This window comes from Mytilus edulis, chromosome 11, assembly GCF_963676685.1.
Source record: "Mytilus edulis chromosome 11, xbMytEdul2.2, whole genome shotgun sequence".
Taxonomy (NCBI): Eukaryota; Metazoa; Mollusca; class Bivalvia; order Mytilida; family Mytilidae; genus Mytilus; species Mytilus edulis.
In genome coordinates, this window is record NC_092354.1 from 17,034,144 (window position 1) to 17,052,192 (window position 18,049).

The window sequence follows — 18,049 nt, forward strand, 5'->3', positions numbered from 1 at the left end:
TAAACAAGTCGTTCTAACCAGTATACAATAAACAATTATTATCTGATTGTACATGTTAAACACGTGCTCAATAGCCATGCTTTTTGTTATTTGTTTACCATAAGGTGACAATCGGTAAACTTCTGCTTCAAAACACGGCATTTAATGAGCAGCCATATTGGTTAAATCGTAACAGAGAGAGAGACGATTTATAAACGATATATTTGCGTAAAAAATAATAAATTCGTGCACAGAGGACTAAGTTTAGGATATATACATGCATTGGTTCCAGAATTGGATAAACATGATTTTATACTATATTCACTCGTTTCATATTTCTTTAAGTTTGTGTGTTTCTGTATATTTTTCAAATTCCTGATGTACAAAATGATGTAATAGGTCAAGTCTATTTTGGAAGCTTATAATTGTAATTGGTGAACTTCCTTTTATAGCTGACTTTGCGGTATGGGCTTTGCTCATTGTTGAAGGCCGTACGGTTACATGTACCTATAGTTGTTAATGTCTCTATCATTTGGTCTTTTGTGGATAGTTGTCTCATTGTTAATCATACCACATCTTTTTTATATTGTCTTCCAGGCAGATATTTTCTGACCGTGACCTCATTTTCATTTAGACATTTTCGTAAATTTGAAAATCGTATACTATAAGCATTGACCATGACATCATAGAACATTGATAATGTTAAACGTATGTGATACTTGACCTTATTATCATGATAGAACATTGATAATGATAAGCGTATGTGATACTTGACCTTATTATCATGATAGAACATTGATAATAATAAGCGTATGTGATACTTGACCTCATTATCATAGAACATTGATAATGTTGAGCGTATGTGATACTTGACCTCATTATCATGATACAACATTGATAATATTAAGCGTATGTGATACTTGACCTCATTATCATGATATACCATTGATAATGTTAAGCGTATGTGATACTTGACCTCATTATCATGATAGAACATTGATAATGTTAAGCGTATGTTATACTTGACCTTATTATCATGATAGAACATTGATAATGATAAGCGTATGTGATACTTGACCTCAGTATCATGATAGAACATTGATAATGGTAAGCGTATGTAATACTTGACCTCATTGTCATGATAGAACTTTAATAATGTTAAGCGTATGTAATACTTGACCTTATTATCATGATAGAACATTGATAATGATAAGCGTATGTGATACTTGACCTCATTATCATGATAGAACATCGATAATGATAAGCGTATGTGATACTTGACCTCATTATCATGATAGAACATCGATAATGATAAGCGTATGTGATACTTGACCTCATTATCATGATAGAACATTGATAATGTTAAGCGTATGTGATACTTGTGGTAAAGCTTTCATGTTGCAAACTTTCAATATGAATTTATTATTTCAGCATGTGTACTCTGTTATTCGTCGAAGAAGCCGGTATTCCCGGAATAAACCAAGTCAACGACTTTCGGTAGCCGGAAAATATAAACACGCCTAGCCAATTTAGATTCGAGTCGAACGCATTCTGATTTTAAAGTACTGGTTGAAAATTGGTGTGTGATGAAACATTGAGGTTTTATAGAAAACTTTGAGTCAGAGTACACACAGCGATTACACGTGTACATGTTGTGAAGGTGTAAACTGACCGTCAGAACTTACAGCGAAAAGAAACACTTTTTTATAAATTCAGATATTATTGCGTGCATTTATTATTGTCGAACCTGCAACTTTTGTTGTAGAAAGCTCGACATAGGAATAGTGATCCGGCGGCGGCGGTGTTAGTTCACTTCTTAAAAGCTTTATATTTTAGAAGACAGAAGACCTGGATGCTTCATACTTTGTATATAGATGCCTCATGTTACGAACTTTCCGTCAGTCACATTATCCAATGTCATTGACCTCATTTTCATGGTTCAGTGACTACTTGAAAAAAAAATAAGATTTTTTGTAATGTTAAATTCTCTCTAATTATAAGTAATTGGATAACTATATTTAGTATGTGCGTACCTTGCAAGCTCCTCATGCCTGTCAGACAGTTTTCACTTGACCTCGACCTCATTTCATGGATCAGTGAACAAGGTTAAGTTTTCGTGGTCAAGTCCATATCTCCGATACTATAAGCAATATGTCTAGTATATTTGGTGTATGGAAGGACTGTAAGGTGTACATGTCCAACTTGCAGGTGTCATCTGACCTTGACCTCATTTTCATGGTTCAGTGGTTATAGTTAAGTTTTTGTGTTTTGGTCTGTTTTTCTTATACTATATGCAATAGGTCTACTATACTTGGTGTATAAAATGATTGTAAGGTGTACATGTGACCTCAGTTTCATGGTTAAATGGTCAAAGTTAAGTTTATCAGTTTTGGTCTATTTTTCTAATAGTTTATGCATTAGGTCAACTATATTTGGTGTATGGAAATATTTTATGATCTATATGTCAGTTACAAAGGTTTTATTTGACCTTGACCTCATTTTCGCGGTCCATTGCTAAGTGTTAAGTGTTTGTGTTTTGGTCTGTTTTTCTTTATTTATAAGCAATAAGTCAACTATATTTGTTGTATTGAAGACTTGTTAGCTGTACATGTCTGCCTGGCATGGTTCATCTGACCTTGACCTCATTTTCATGGTTCATTGATCAATGTTTCATTTTCTTGGTTAATGTTTCGTTTATGTAATAAAGCTTTATATTTAGGTCAAAAAACATAATAACAATGATTAGTAAAAAAGGCGAGACATTTCAGTGTGTGCACACTTGTTGAGATTTTGTAATTGAAGACTTAAATGCCATTTCACCTTTTATGATTTTTAGAAAAATCCTGTTTAATTGATATAAAATATTTCAAAATTCGAGTTTGAATTATTCGGCGTATCGAACTCTGTCGCATTTTTCGCAATAATAAAAACCTCGCACTAATTTCTTAATTTACAGCATTAAAGTCACTACACAGCCCCAACAATGAGCAAAACCCCATGTAACTTATGCACACGGGAAAAGAGGTCCGATTTTGACAGACTTATATAGAATATATCGTGGATAGTAACGTTTCTGAACGCTCAACCTTCCTACTAACCCAGGATAGCGGTGAAACAGCGCATACCTGTGAAAAATATAATACATGTAGTATACATATTTAATGAGCAATTTAGTCAAAAAGGTGACGAACGTTGCATGCTACATACATGAAATCATTCTGACAACAATTTTTACTTGTTTAAAATGTGAAGTAGCTTGATAAGTAACAGATTATCTACGACCTCGGGAAGTGTTAAATATGAAGTAGCTTGATAAGTAAGAGATTATCTACTACTTCGGGAAGTGTAAAATATGAAGTAGCTTGATAAGTAACAGATTATCTACTACTTCGGGAAGTGTACAATATGAAGTAGCTTGATAAGTAACAGATTATCTACTACTTCGGGAAGTGTAAAATATGAAGTAGCTTGATAAGTAACAGATTATCTACTACTTCGGGAAGTGTAAAATGTGAAGTAGCTTGATAAGTAACAGAGTATCTACTACTTCGGGAAGTGTACAATATGAAGTAGCTTGATAAGTAACAGATTATCTTCTACTTCGGGAAGTGTAAAATATGAAGTAGCTTGATAAGTAACAGATTATCTACGACTTCGGTAAGTGTAAAATGTGAAGTAGCTTGATAAGTAACAGATTATCTACTACTTCGGGAATTGTAAAATATGAAGTAGCTTGATAAGTAACAGATTATCTACGACTTCGGGAAGTGTAAAATATGAAGTAGCTTGATAAGTAACAGATTATCTACGACTTCGGGAATTGTAAAATATGAAGTAGCTTGATAAGTAACAGATTATCTACGGCTTTGGGAAGTGTAAAATATGAGTAGCTTGATAAGTAACAGATTATCTACGGCTTTAGGAAGTAGAGAGAGCTCGTTTCTTGGCTAAAATATCATAATACAATACAGGGGCGGATCCAGCCATTTTAAAAGTGGGTGCCAACCCAGACTAAAAGGGGGGTCCAGCTATATGCTCCTATTCAAATGCATTGATCTACCAAGAAAAAGGGGGGTCCAACCCCCGGAACATACCCCTGGATCCGCCAATGTAACAACTTACAAAAGACCTTTGGCTGTAAATGTTGTGTAAATATTCAATATGTCAATAACACCAACATTAGAACATATATATAAATGTTACGTTAAAATTAAATTGTTCAATCAATTAAGTTTTATTCAAAGTCGGTATTCAATAAAATATTATATACTTGAGAATAAATACGGGGAATGTGTGAAAGAGACAACCGGATCTTAAAACACAGACGATAGCCACCAATGGGTCTTCAGCAATGTATTAAAATCTCATCGCGAGACAGGCTGTCAATAACAACATTTGAACATATATACGAGACAGGCTGCCAATACATGTAACAACATTCGAACGTATATATGGGGCAATATGCGCAATTGTTTCTCCATAGGCCGTAATGGTTGCTCAGCCCATATCGTAAACTTGTATATGTATGATGGCTTGTTTCGAAGCTGAGACATTTTGGCATATGTGGTTAAATTTTCGGGGTACGAAGTGTGATTCATTTTCCCGTAATTTAGCAAACCCCGAGTATCCTTTTGCGATGTCGCTCCTCATAGTAAAAAATCCCAATTTTAACACAATAAGTTCTTTGAAATTTTAATACTTTGAACACATTTCATAGCTCCATGGTTTTTACACATTTATTCTGTGTTCCCTTATTTTCCAAATTAACACTAATGGTTCAACTCAGTCATTTGTTTATCATAGAAATGTGTCAAATATCACTACACAGAGATTTTTTGTTTACACGTGACTTTTGTTCCTCATTTCAAGGCGCATTAGGGGTATTGTCCCATATACGAGACAGGCTGCCAATAACAACATTTGAACATATATACGAGACAGGCTGCCAATAACAACATTTGAACATATATACGAGACAGGCTGCCAATAACAACATTTGAACATATATGGGTATACATTTACAATTAATTCTCCATAGGCCGTAATGGTAACGTTTTCCTCCGTTGCTCAGTCCATATCGTTTACTTGAACATGTATGATGGCTCATATCGAAGCTGATACATTTATACATGTCTGGTTAAATTTTCGGGGTGGCAAGTGAGATTACTTTTTTCGCAAATTGCTGGACCCCGGAAGATGGTGAAAAATGTCACTCTCCTCATGAAATAATCCCAAAATTCTGATCATAAAATTCAATAAAAAAATTGTCCTTTCTAATAATTTATTTCAGGTCAAATCTACATCTTTCTTTTCTCATCACATCAGCTCTATAAAACAGTTCTTATTGTTCATTTATGTCCATTTTTAAAATCACAGCATCCACAATTGTATGGCGGACTAATATTTTTTTTTAATTACGTCATCTGAGTTCCTCATCTCAAGGTCTATTAGGGATCCTGACCCATATACGAGACAGGCTGCCAATAACAACATACGAACATATATACGAGACAGGCTGCCAATAACAACATTGGAACATATATACGAGACAGGCTGCCAATAAAAACATTTGAACATATATACGAGACAGGCTGCCAATAACAACATTTGAACATATATACGAGACAGGCTGCCAATAACAACATTTGAACATATATACGAGACAGGCTGCCAATAACAACATTCGAACATATATACATGTACGAGACAGGCTGCCAATAACAACATTTGAACATAAATACGAGACAGGCTGCAGTTGGCCCCTTTTCAAAATGTGTACTAGTTCATTGAAAAATAAACTACATAAAATGTTTTTAATATTTCAATAACAGTCAGAACATAGACATGTGAATATATATTAATTTAATGTGTTGTAAATGTTTATTTTGTGAATGACAGTTAACGCTTAAAGAATTACGGACACATATAAATGTGGTCAATTGGTAATTGGCAATTACAAACAGCCAGAACGTATAAACATGACAACAGTCATAGCTTACACAAAGATGAAAACAGCAGTTTCAGAGGCATGACAATAGTCATAACTAAACAGAGATGGTAACAAAAAACATTCATGACCACAGTCAGAACTTGAACAGTTTTGTAAACACTCACTGGTATAAACCTTGATAATCCAGTGTAAGCGTTCTTGGACTGTCGTGACATGGTTCATCGACTGTCGAGACATAAAAATTAATGATTGTGTAATATATATGTATGCTAACAGCAAGTTCTTACGTGTTCATATGGAAACAAACTGGTGATAAACCTAATTAATGTGGTGTAAGTGGTCAATGTGTTACTGAGTGCCAGAACTCACAAAGAGACATGTGTGAGGGTCTGAATGGGGGGGGGGGTTCTGTTATTCTGTAAACATTTAATTTTCACCCCTTTTTTCTCTAATCTTCAAAAAATAAGTCTATTCTTTAAAAGTGATTTTTTACGCTGTATTCTTTAATTTTTCCCCAGTTTTCTTTCATCTTAAGCTTTAAAAAACAAGAGGCTCTCAAGAGCCTGAATCGCTCACCTTAATTTTTTTGGTTAAATCTCTCATCAATGATTATTTTGGCTTTTCAATTTATTTAATGTTCTTTGAATCGTCCTATTTTCTTCAAAAGCAAAAAAAAAATCATTTTCTCCTATGTTCTATTTTAGCCATAGGAGCTATGTTTCTGACATACAAGGAAATGAAATATAAAATTTATACTAGATACTCTGAAACTCATTTAGCCTAAGTTTGGCTGAAATTGATACAGCAGTTTCAAAGGAGAAGATTTTTTAAAGTAAGTCAACATGATGAACAAATTGTGAAAAAAGTCTTTAAAGGGCAATAACTCCTTAAGGGGTCAATTGACAATTTTGGTCAAATTGACTTATTTGTAGATCTTACTTTGCTTAACATTTTTGCTATTAACAGTTTATCTGTATCTATAATAATATTCAAGATAATAACCAAAAACTGCAAAATTTCTTTAAAATCATCAATTCAGGGGCATTATACCTGAAAAACCAGTTACCCAATTCGGCTGAAAATTTCAGGACAGTTAAACCTTGACCTAATAAATACTTTAACTTCTTGTCTTATTTGCTCTAAATGCTGGAGTTTTTGAGGTATAAGCCAAAAACTGCATTTTACCCTGTGTTCTATTTTTAGCCATGACGGCCATGTTTTTTGACGAAATAAAAAATAAAGCACAAACTTTATTTTATACACCCTACTGATCATTCAGTTGAAGTTTGGTTGAATTTGGTTTAGTAGTTTAAGAGGAGAAGATTTTTTAAAGTTAGCAAATATGATGAACAAATTGTGAAAAATTGTCATTAAAGGACAATAACCCCTTAAGGGGTCAATTGACAATTTTGGTCATATTAACTTATTTGTAGATCTTACTTTGCTGATCATTTTTGCTGTTTACAGTTTATCTTTATCTATAATAATATTCAAGATAATGACCAAAAACTGCAAAATTTCCTTAAAATTACCAATTAAGTGGCAGCAACCCAACAATGGTTTGTTTGATTCATCTGAAAATTTCAGGGCTGATAGATCTTGACCTAATGAACATTTTTACCCCACGTCAGATTTGCTCTAAATGCTTTCGTTTTTGAGATATAAGCCAAAAACTGCATTTGACCCCTATGTTCTATTTTAAGTAACAGCGGCCATGTTTTTTGACAGATCAAAAATCGAAGCACACACTTTGTGCAGGATAATCTAAGGAACAATCATGCTAAGTTTCATCCAAATCCATTCAGTAGTTTCAGAGGAGAAGATTTTTTAAAGTTAGCAAATGTGATGAACAAATTGTGAAAAATTGTCATTAAAGGACAATAACCCCTTAAGGGGTCAATTGACAATTTTGGTCATTTTAACTTATTTGTAGATCTTACTTTGCTGATCATTTTTGCTGTTTACAGTTTATCTTTATCTATAATAATATTCAAGATAATGACCAAAAACTGCAAAATTTCCTTAAAATTACCAATTAAGTGGCAGCAACCCAACAATGGTTTGTTTGATTCATCTGAAAATTTCAGGGCTGATAGATCTTGACCTAATGAACATTTTTACCCCCGTCAGATTTGCTCTAAATGCTTTCGTTTTTGAGATATAAGCCAAAAACTGCATTTGACCCCTATGTTCTATTTTAAGTAACAGCGGCCATGTTTTTTGACAGATCAAAAATCGAAGCACACACTTTGTGCAGGATAATCTAAGGAACAATCATGCTAAGTTTCATCCAAATCCATTCAGTAGTTTCAGAGGAGAAGATTTTTTAAAGTTAGCAAATGTGATGAACAAATTGTGAAAAATTGTCATTAAAGGACAATAACCCCTTAAGGGGTCAATTGACAATTTTGGTCATTTAACTTATTTGTAGATCTTACTTTGCTGATTATTTTTGCTGTTTACGGTTTATCTTTATCTATAATAATATTCAAGATAATGACCAAAAACTGCAAAATTTCCTTAAAATTACCAATTAAGTGGCAGCAACCCAACAATGAATTGTTTGATTCATCTGAAAATTTCAGGGCTGATAGATCTTGACCTAATGAACATTTTTACCCCTTGTCAGATTTGCTCTAAATGCTTTCGTTTTTGAGATATAAGCCAAAAACTGCATTTGACCCCTATGTTCTATTTTAAGTAACGGCGGCCATGTTTTTTGACGGATCAAAAATCGAAGCACACACTTTGTGCAGGATAATCTAAGGAACAATCATGCTAAGTTTCATTCAAATCCATTCAGTAGTTTCAGAGGAGAAGATGTTTGAAAAATTGTTAACGACGACGACGACGTCGACGACGACGACGACGACGGACGCCAAGTGATGAGAAAAGCTCACATGGCCTTTTAGGCCAGGTGAGCTAAAAAGAGTAAAAACATTCTTTTAAATGAATGAGAACTGTGATTTCCAAACAACAGCAAGGCGTTCATTTGTTTCTCAACAATGACGTGTTGACGTGTATTGTTCTGCATGATTTAAGTGCTAGTTCCTTAAAGTAACAAGTCCAAGTTCTCATCAGTTCTTTCCAGTGATTTTGGCTACATATAAGAAGATGTGGTGTAATTGCCAATGAAACAACTATTCAAAGAGATCAAATGACACAGAAATTAACAACTTTAGGTCACTGTACGGCATTCAACAATGAACAAAAGCCAACCGCATAGTCAGCTATAAACAGGGGCGGATTCAGATTTTTTGAAAGAGGGGCCGTATTTTGTAAAGATAGCCGAGAAGAACGAGTCGAAATTTTTTTTTGGCTCCTTTTTAGGACTAAAAACATAAAATAAGTGAAATATGCACTTATTAAACGGTTCCTGGCGTTGGGCATGCATATTTTGTAGTTGCTGGTAAGGTTTAAGGGTTGGACATTTTAGATGCCGTATCTCCCTATTAATTTCTATCATTAAATGATAGTTTAGATCCAAAAGCTATGTACTGATAGATTTAATGTGTGATTTGTCAGTAAAACATAGGCATGGTAAATTCTCGCACGTTTGTTGTAAGGTAAGTTAGAATAACCTCACAGAGTTGTTGTTGTTAACAAGATATACGCTGGGCTATTCGATTGAATTTGAAATACGATCGACACAAGTAAAAAAAGACAAACAAGAAATTTTTATCCAAATGTTTGGTTGATATGTTTCACCCAACAACATTAAGGGTTCCAAATCAATCAAAGGCTTAGAATGAGTCTGAAATGACAACGAATTTATGAATGCCGGCCGACAAATGAAGACATAAAGGCCATACACAGCAGGCAGGTTGCAGTCTGGTCTTGAAAAAAGTATTCCATATATATCAGTTCGGCGAAACAGAAATCCCGTCAGACATGAAAACCGCTGCCACAAAAAAATATGCCCGCTTTTATTCATCATGTTCATTTCATGCTAAATAATTCTGTTGGGAATTTTCGTTTCTAATAGCAAAAAAGTGGACAAGATTTTTCAGTGTTTTGCGTGTAGAATTTTTGTTTAAGGCAAAAATCAGAGTCAATTTTTTTTCTCTCAAAATATATCTAAGACTGTCTCCTCAAATCAAATGGTTCGTACTTACGACTTTAAATCTATATAAAGCTTATACTAACTGGGGATTATTATTCAGCTATATTATTTTAAAATAGGCTGGGGCGTTCGGGGTCAAACATGTTTCCGTAGTTAGATACTATTGCTGTGGAATTTTTTTTTATGAGTGTGTAATAGTCTATAGAGCATTACTTTCTGTTTGGTGGAATAGTGAAATAGAAGTCAATATGTTCTTGCTAAATCCTGTGTCGCTTTGAAGGAGTCATGATTGTCATCCTCAGCCTACGCAATGTGTTACTGAAATTTGAATTTCAAAATGACTGAGAGACGTTTTATTCGACAAACTACACTCCACCATATCGAATCACATGAATTTGAAAATCAGTAAATTCCAGCGAAAAATATCTTTATAAGTCAACAATTGTCATATTAAAATTAAATAGTGGTACACGGGAAATGGCAAAGCTCACCATGTTCACGAAGTCTAGTCTGATTAATCAATTTAAAAAAAAAGTCCGAGCAAAAAAGGGGGGAGCGAACGCCCTCTACGCCCATCTCTTGATCCGCCACTTAATTAAAAGTCCGAGTAGAAGTATTGGAAACCAGTTTACATTGACTGAATCCTATAGTCTGTTATCACGAAACCAAAAAAGGTTTTTACAATGATAATTTTGATAATTTTCTTAAAATTTTAAGAAGGGAAAATTCTGTTAACAGTTAATTTTTAGCGTTTTCTTTTATTAATCATTCAATATTTATTATATTTTTAGACCACACATTTCTCTAATCTTTTTTTTTTTGCCCATTATTCTCTTATCTTCATTTTTAAGGGCATTATTCTCTAATCATTTAACCCCATCCAAACCCTCATGTGTACACATACTGGTGATAACCATAATAAATGTGATACAAATGTTCAATGTTTATCTGAGAGTCAGAACTCACAAAAATACATGTGTACACATACTGGTGATAACCATAATAAATGTGATACAAATGTTCAATGTTTATCTGAGAGTCAGAACTCACAAAAATACATGTGTACACATACTGGTGATAACCATAATAAATGTGATACAAATGTTCAATGTTTATCTGAGAGTCAGAACTCACAAAGAGACATGTGTACACATACTGGTGATAAACGTAATAGATGTGATATACATGTTCAATGTATTACTGAGAGCCAGAACTCACAAAGAGACATGTGTACACATACTGGTGATAAACGTGATAAATGTTATACAAATGTTCAATGTATTACTGAGAGTCAGAACTCACAAAAATACATGTGTACACATACTGGTGATAACCCTAATAAATGTGATATTAGTGTTCAATGTTTTACTGAGAGCCAGAACTCACAAAGAGACATGTGTATGTTCCAGACCGTATGAGTATTTTGACCGTACGCGTACGGTCCGGACCGTATGCGTATTCTCGTACGGTCCGACCATACGCGTACGATCGGACCGTACGAGTATACTCATACGGTCTAGTACGAACTGGACCATACCGGTATTTGACCGTATGGGTATATTTTAGACAAAGATTTATCAACAAACTTTTATTGCGTTTTACAAATTAACATTTAATAATGTATTACAATTAGATAAATAAAGTAAACTAGTGAACATTTAATTGAATTGAATAGTTCTGAAATTAATTGTCTATCGAAATCCTGTTTTGGCACTCTCGGCCCGGGTGACACTTGCATTTTTCACATTTGCATGTCTTTGTCAGGCATGTTCCTTTGCATTTGCTTGTCTTTGTCAGGCATGTTCCTTTACATTTGCATCTCTTACTTGAAAGAGAAAAACTTGCTTGTTTTGCGATGGCATGCAAGGATATTCAGTTTGTACTCCAATGTTCAGTTTCAATTTTTCTTGTCAAAAGTTCAATATTACCCATATCATATAACATGAGTTCAATATACCAAATTCGCATGCTAGCTTGTACAAATTTGCATCTTAACTCTACATAATAATCTGGGAAGATCTCATGATGCCCTATCAACAACTGGTATTCGCACAGTGACAAAACTACCTTTTTCAATTTTTGCATCAGTTTTTGATACTTTTTTATTATATTTTCTCATTGTATTTTCGACAGATTTTTTATAATTTTTGTCAAGTATCTTTCGTATATTCTGTCGTGAGACGTCATTTGTCCGTAGTCCATTGCTATGGTACAGTTGTCAGTTATAATGTCATTCAGAATCATAAAATCATCAACTGCCATGATTTCGTCCTGTGTCGGTCTGTAGTCTGAACCATCGTATTCTGTAGATATTTCTGACGTTTCAGTTCGTCGTCGTTTTCGGGCAGGTTGAACAGTTTCTGCCTGTAAGTCGTTTTCAGCATCCGGCTCACGGGCTGTGAGTCGGTCTCAGCATCTGTCTGTGTACATGTATTTCTGACATGCTAAATACATGAGATTAACGGATTAAATTACCGCGACTTTTTTGAATAATTAAAATATTATGTTTTTATTCCAATTACTATTTTAAATTTTATATTAATTCGAGATTTCAGTTATGTTGATCTGTAATATACATTCGTATGTAAGGAACTTGATCTACTTCTTAAAATCAGTCAGACCGTACGCGTACGGCCCGACCGTATGCGTACGGCCCGACCGTATGCGTATTTGAAACGTACAGTCCAAATACTCATACGGTCGGGAACATGTACACATACAGGTGATAAACGTAATAAATATGATACCAATGTTCAATGTATTACTGAGAGCCAGAACTCTCAAAGAGACATGTGTAAAAAAAACAAAAAAAATTTCTCATGGTCAAAAACAATTTTTTTCCCCTCCAAAAACTGAAAACAAACTTTTTTTTCAACAAAAAAAACATAGCCCCCCCCCCCCCCCCCCCCAAAAAAAAAATGTTTGCTGCCTAAATTACACAACACTGTATGGTGCATTGGCGGATCCATGTATTTGAATGGGGACATGTAGTTGGAACCACCACCCTTTTTGTCACGAATATTCTACTGACAGCTAGAACTCACCATAGAGTCACGTGGACACATGCTGTGATATACCTACTTAATGTGTTGTAATTGTTCAAAGTTTGTATTTTATTTTCCTTAAAAATCTACTATGAATTACCACTTGACGTCAATTCGTTGTTGACAATTTTAGTCATGGCATTCTTCTTGTGCATACATGTGAAAATCAGCGAAGTTGTGTCCCTTTTCTAATCAGTGAATTTTCTAGCAAAAAAACCCAACTGTTAAAAATTAATAATATTTAAATTACTATCATAAAAATAATTCAAATTAAGGAGAAATTCAGTTGGTAAACAAACAATAAAAGTGTAATAACAAATATTTTAAAAACTGCAAGTCAAACCAATAATTGGTTTTATAAAATTTCTACAGCTAGGTGCAATTTCTTTATGTTATATGTTAAAAATAAAAATTAAAAATGTTTTATATCTTAAAAATAGTTGGAACTTCTACAAATACATGATACGAAATAGTAAACATGTATAAAGTCCAGGGGTACGAAATAGTAAACATGTATAAAGTCCAGGGATACGAAATAGTAAACATGTATAAAGTCCAGGGGTACGAAATGGTAAATTGATGAATTTGGTTGATATGGTACGAAATGGTTGTTGGTTTTTTTAATCATTGTTACGATATGGTTAATCTTAGATACGAAATGGAATTTCGAATTTGGGGTACAAAATGGCAGAGGTACGAAATATCCAAGGTACGAAACTACTTGCTACCGGTAGTGCTCCTGTCAGAGGCGGACCTTACCGTTTAGACATGTACAAAGAATGATAACGTACGTTGGTCTCATTCCCTCGACTTATATTGGCCCTGTATAAGTAAAATCGCAAAAATAACTAGACCAAGTAAGTTTACTGTTATAAACTGGAGTGAAAAAATGTATTACATAAGGGACATATAATACATGTATTGTATTATATGTCTCTGATTACATGTAAGACACTTAAAATTACCTGAAAACTAAGAAACTAGTATCCACTTGTACATGTTGTACAGATGCCGGGGAACGGCCACAGACCACAATTAATTCCTCTATCAGTTCTTTATAACCTTTTGCATCACTAAAAAAATTGCACCATGCACTTTTGTCAATTTTTTTGTGTGTGTAATGTATTGTCCTAGTCCAAATATATATCAAAAATTCAGAAAGATTGAAACAATCACTTTTACAAATTTAGCCAATACACATCCATACCCCTATTGACAAGTCAAGAGATGTTCCGAAAACTGTAAATATCACCTTTTTGCACTTGGCCTAATCACTCATTCCATATCAAAATCAGTTAAAATACAACATCCAAAAATTTATTTGACCTCTCTTCTTCCATTTCCACTTAAACAGATTTTAGGAATGAGTGAGGAAGGGAAAGAAAAAAAATTAAGGAAAAATACACTCTAATTAAAAGGAACTATATTCTTGCGGGGTCATTAATTGTGGTCTTGGGCCAGACTTACATTTGCCTCTTTGAGATCTTAGATACATTTGTACATGTATATATAGGTTATGTCTTGCAATCCTAATGATTGCAAAATTTATTATGAGACAACATCCATCAACGTTCAGATGAAGTAGATGTATATATCATTATGTAGGCAATTTTATGAACTTCAACAATGAGAAACCCCTTAACTCGTCAGGTCCATTATATGAAAACACCATGTACACAGCACCACAAATAGGGTCTCTCCATATTCAGACACCGTCACACCCCAATAGTCCAACACCCCATTAGTTTCAACACCATTTGGTCCGACCACCCATTGAATACAGATGTATAATTTTGTAGGTAAAAGTACCACCTTTTAAATAAGATTAAGGGAGCTACCATTTGATTTTTATGGGGGGGCTAGGATGAAAAATTTTGTCCTGCATTTTTTTTTAGTTGTAATCTCTGTCCTGCCTTTTTATTTTTCACTCTTTCCGGTCCTGCCTTTTTTTTTTATTAGTTTGTCCTGACTTTTTTTTGATAAATTGTCATCCTGCCTTTTTTTTTTTGCAAAGTGTCTCATCCTGCCTTTTTTTTTACTCAGAACTCCTGTCCTGCCTATTTTTTTCAAATTTCATCCTAGCCCCCCCATAAAAATCAAATGGTAGCTCCCTAACATTTATCAACTTTCTTAAAACTCTTGTGAATAAAGAAAATGTGAGGAGCACACATTAATGAATTTACAGTGTAAAAAAAAATGGGTCCAGAATTTAAAAGGAAAGTAGTGATTTGGTCCAGCTGAAAAAGGTTTAAAATTAGCACTTCGGAAGCTGTCAAAAGATTTCTAAACGCCCTAAACATAAAATTGTCCAGATTTTGAGTAAGAGATGATGAAGTTTCTATAATTTTTTATATAATTTGTCTCAAAAGTAGTTTAGTACAACACACTCATTGAGACAGTAAAAATTTCATTGTGAAAGCGCAGGTTGGATTTTAAAAAAATTTCACACAATTATGTTCTATAAGAAATGCACTACAAATTAATTGTGGTCTACATGGTCTAGGACCTAAGAATAATTCTTGTACATGTTGTACAAAGTATGGAATTAAATAACCCAAAATAAGCAGATGCATAAATGCAGAGAATGTCAAAATAAATATTGTTGTCAGGTCATGCAGGTTGTATGACTTGTGTGAAATTTGGGGGAAAGAATCAAAAGATGTATAAATGTCTTTATTTTATTATTTTGTTCCTTACAGAACCGTACAAGATCATACATGCACATCAAAAAGAATGTATGAGGTACATGTAGCAGATGTCGTCACAATCAATGGCACACAACAGAGACACATAAGAACACAGACTGGTACACTTCAAAACTGTGATGTTTCTGGCAGAGAGTTTTGTAAAAATAGTCATTTGAAGAGGCATGTGAAAACACATACTGGCAAAAAACTTCATAAATGTGTTGTTTGTCCTAGAGAATTTGGCCAGAGTAGTGACTTGAAAAGACATGTGAAAACACATACTGGCAAAAAACTTCATAAATGTGTTGTTTGTCCTAGAGAATTTTGCCAGATTAGTGACTTGAAAAGACATGTGAAAACACATACTGGCAAAACACCTCATAAATGTGTTATTTGTCCTAGAGAATTTGGCCGGAGTAGTGACTTGAAGAGACACGTGAAAACACATACTGGAGATAAACCTTATATCTGTGATGTATGTGGAAAAGGATTTAGTCAGTCTGGTAGTTTACAGATTCACATGAGAATACATACCGGTGAAAAACCTTATGACTGTGATGTATGTGGCAAAGGATTTAGTCGTCCTAGTAATTTACAAAGCCACATAAGAATACACACAGGTGAGAAACCTCAACATGTTCATGATTGCGATGTATGTGGTAAAGGGTTTAGTCAGCCTCGTTATTTACAGATTCACATGAGAACACATACAGGTGATAAACCTCATGAATGTGATGTATGTGGTAAAGGGTTTAGTCAGTCTGGTAGTTTACAGATTCACATGAGAATACATACAGGTGAAAAACCTTATGACTGTGATGTATGCGGTAAACGGTTTAGTCTGCCCGGTTATTTAAAAATTCACGTGAGAACACATACAGGTGATAAACCTCATGAATGTGATGTATGTGGTAAAAAGTTTAGTCAACCTAGTAATTTACAAAGCCATACAATAACACATACAGGTTATAAACCTCACGACTGTAATGTATGTGGTAAAAAGTTTGGTCATCATAGTACTTTAAAGAGACACATGAGAACACATACAGGTGATAAACTTTATGACTGATTTATGTGGTAAAGGGTTTAAACATCCTATTAGTTTTCAACATTACTTTACAAAATGCATTAGAGAACATACAGGGGAGAAATCTTATGTCTGTAATATGTGGTAAAGGGTTAAATCACCTTGGTAGTTTGAAAAGACACACAAGAATACATACATAACATAATGAGGATAAAGCAGATACAGGCTCGCATGAGAACGCATGTAACTACACAGGCTATAAACCTTATGACTGCAGTGTATATGGTAAAGGGTTTAGTCAACAAAGTAATTTAAAGATTTACATGAGAATGCATACAGTTGATAAACCTTATGACTGTGATGTATGTGGTAAAGGGTTTAGTCAGTCTGGTAGTTTAAAGACTCACATGAGAACACATACAGGTGATAAACCTTATGACTGTGGTGTATCTGGTAAAGGGTTAAATCACCTTGGTAGTTGAAGAGACACACTAGAATACATACTGAGGATAAAGCAGATTAAACAGGATAAGCTCACAATGAGCATGATGAGATTTATGGGATTGAGGTTCAGTGTTAGTGATATTTACATAAACAATCAAGAACTTATTCTAGTCAAATTAAGGCAAATCTAATTTTATAATTAATTGAAGTTAATACCGAATACCGACTTGCAGCAAACACATTTTTTTGACAAACATCATATATCATGTATCGTGTGTATATACCGTGTATTACGTATTAAAAGTTGTTTTCAGAAGAACACATGAAGAAACGCACTAAAAAGACATAATTATATACTTGACATGCTGGAAATAACTATTAAACCTTATTATATATATATGTGAGGTGTTTAGAAGAAGGTTATATAAAAACGGAAACTGACAGCTAGACGCATACAAACATATACCTATGTGAGGTTTAAATATCATGGGCCAAACATTATTTGAAAGTGATGACTCATAGAGATATATAAGAACACATAGAGATGTATAAGAACACATAGAGATAATGTGATTTCTGTGGTGGATGAATTCTATTGAATCCAACCCTTTAAATGGGCTCAGGAGATTTACATGTATAAATATTTTATAATCATGATAATGCAAAGGTTAAAGTTGAATTGTATTAAATATTGTTTACCAAATGAAAGTTAAATATTCTTTGTTTAAGGTCGATCACATCCATGAAAGTTCATATATGAATGTTTCGATATTAAAACATTAATTGTGATATGACAATGTCATGAATGTATGATAGTTCATCCGGGTATTAAACTATGTTAAAACATTAATTGTG

The 18,049-nt window shown here is 33.9% G+C and overlaps 2 protein-coding genes across 2 annotated transcripts; both read left to right on the plus strand.

Annotated features, from left to right (window-relative positions):
- The first annotated feature begins 10,882 nt into the window (after positions 1-10,882).
- LOC139494031 (zinc finger protein 235-like) lies at positions 10,883-11,410 on the plus strand. Its single transcript, XM_071282197.1, has one exon. It carries the CDS (start codon positions 10,883-10,885, stop codon positions 11,408-11,410), a length of 528 nt encoding a protein of 175 aa, XP_071138298.1.
- Positions 11,411-13,798: 2,388 nt separating this feature from the next.
- On the plus strand, positions 13,799-18,044 carry LOC139494032 (zinc finger protein 226-like). Its single transcript, XM_071282198.1, has 3 exons — positions 13,799-13,893; positions 15,736-16,790; positions 16,952-18,044. Exons 2-3 carry the CDS (start codon positions 15,770-15,772, stop codon positions 17,230-17,232), a joined length of 1,302 nt encoding a protein of 433 aa, XP_071138299.1. The 5' UTR covers positions 13,799-13,893; positions 15,736-15,769; the 3' UTR covers positions 17,233-18,044.
- The last annotated feature ends 5 nt before the right edge of the window (positions 18,045-18,049 follow it).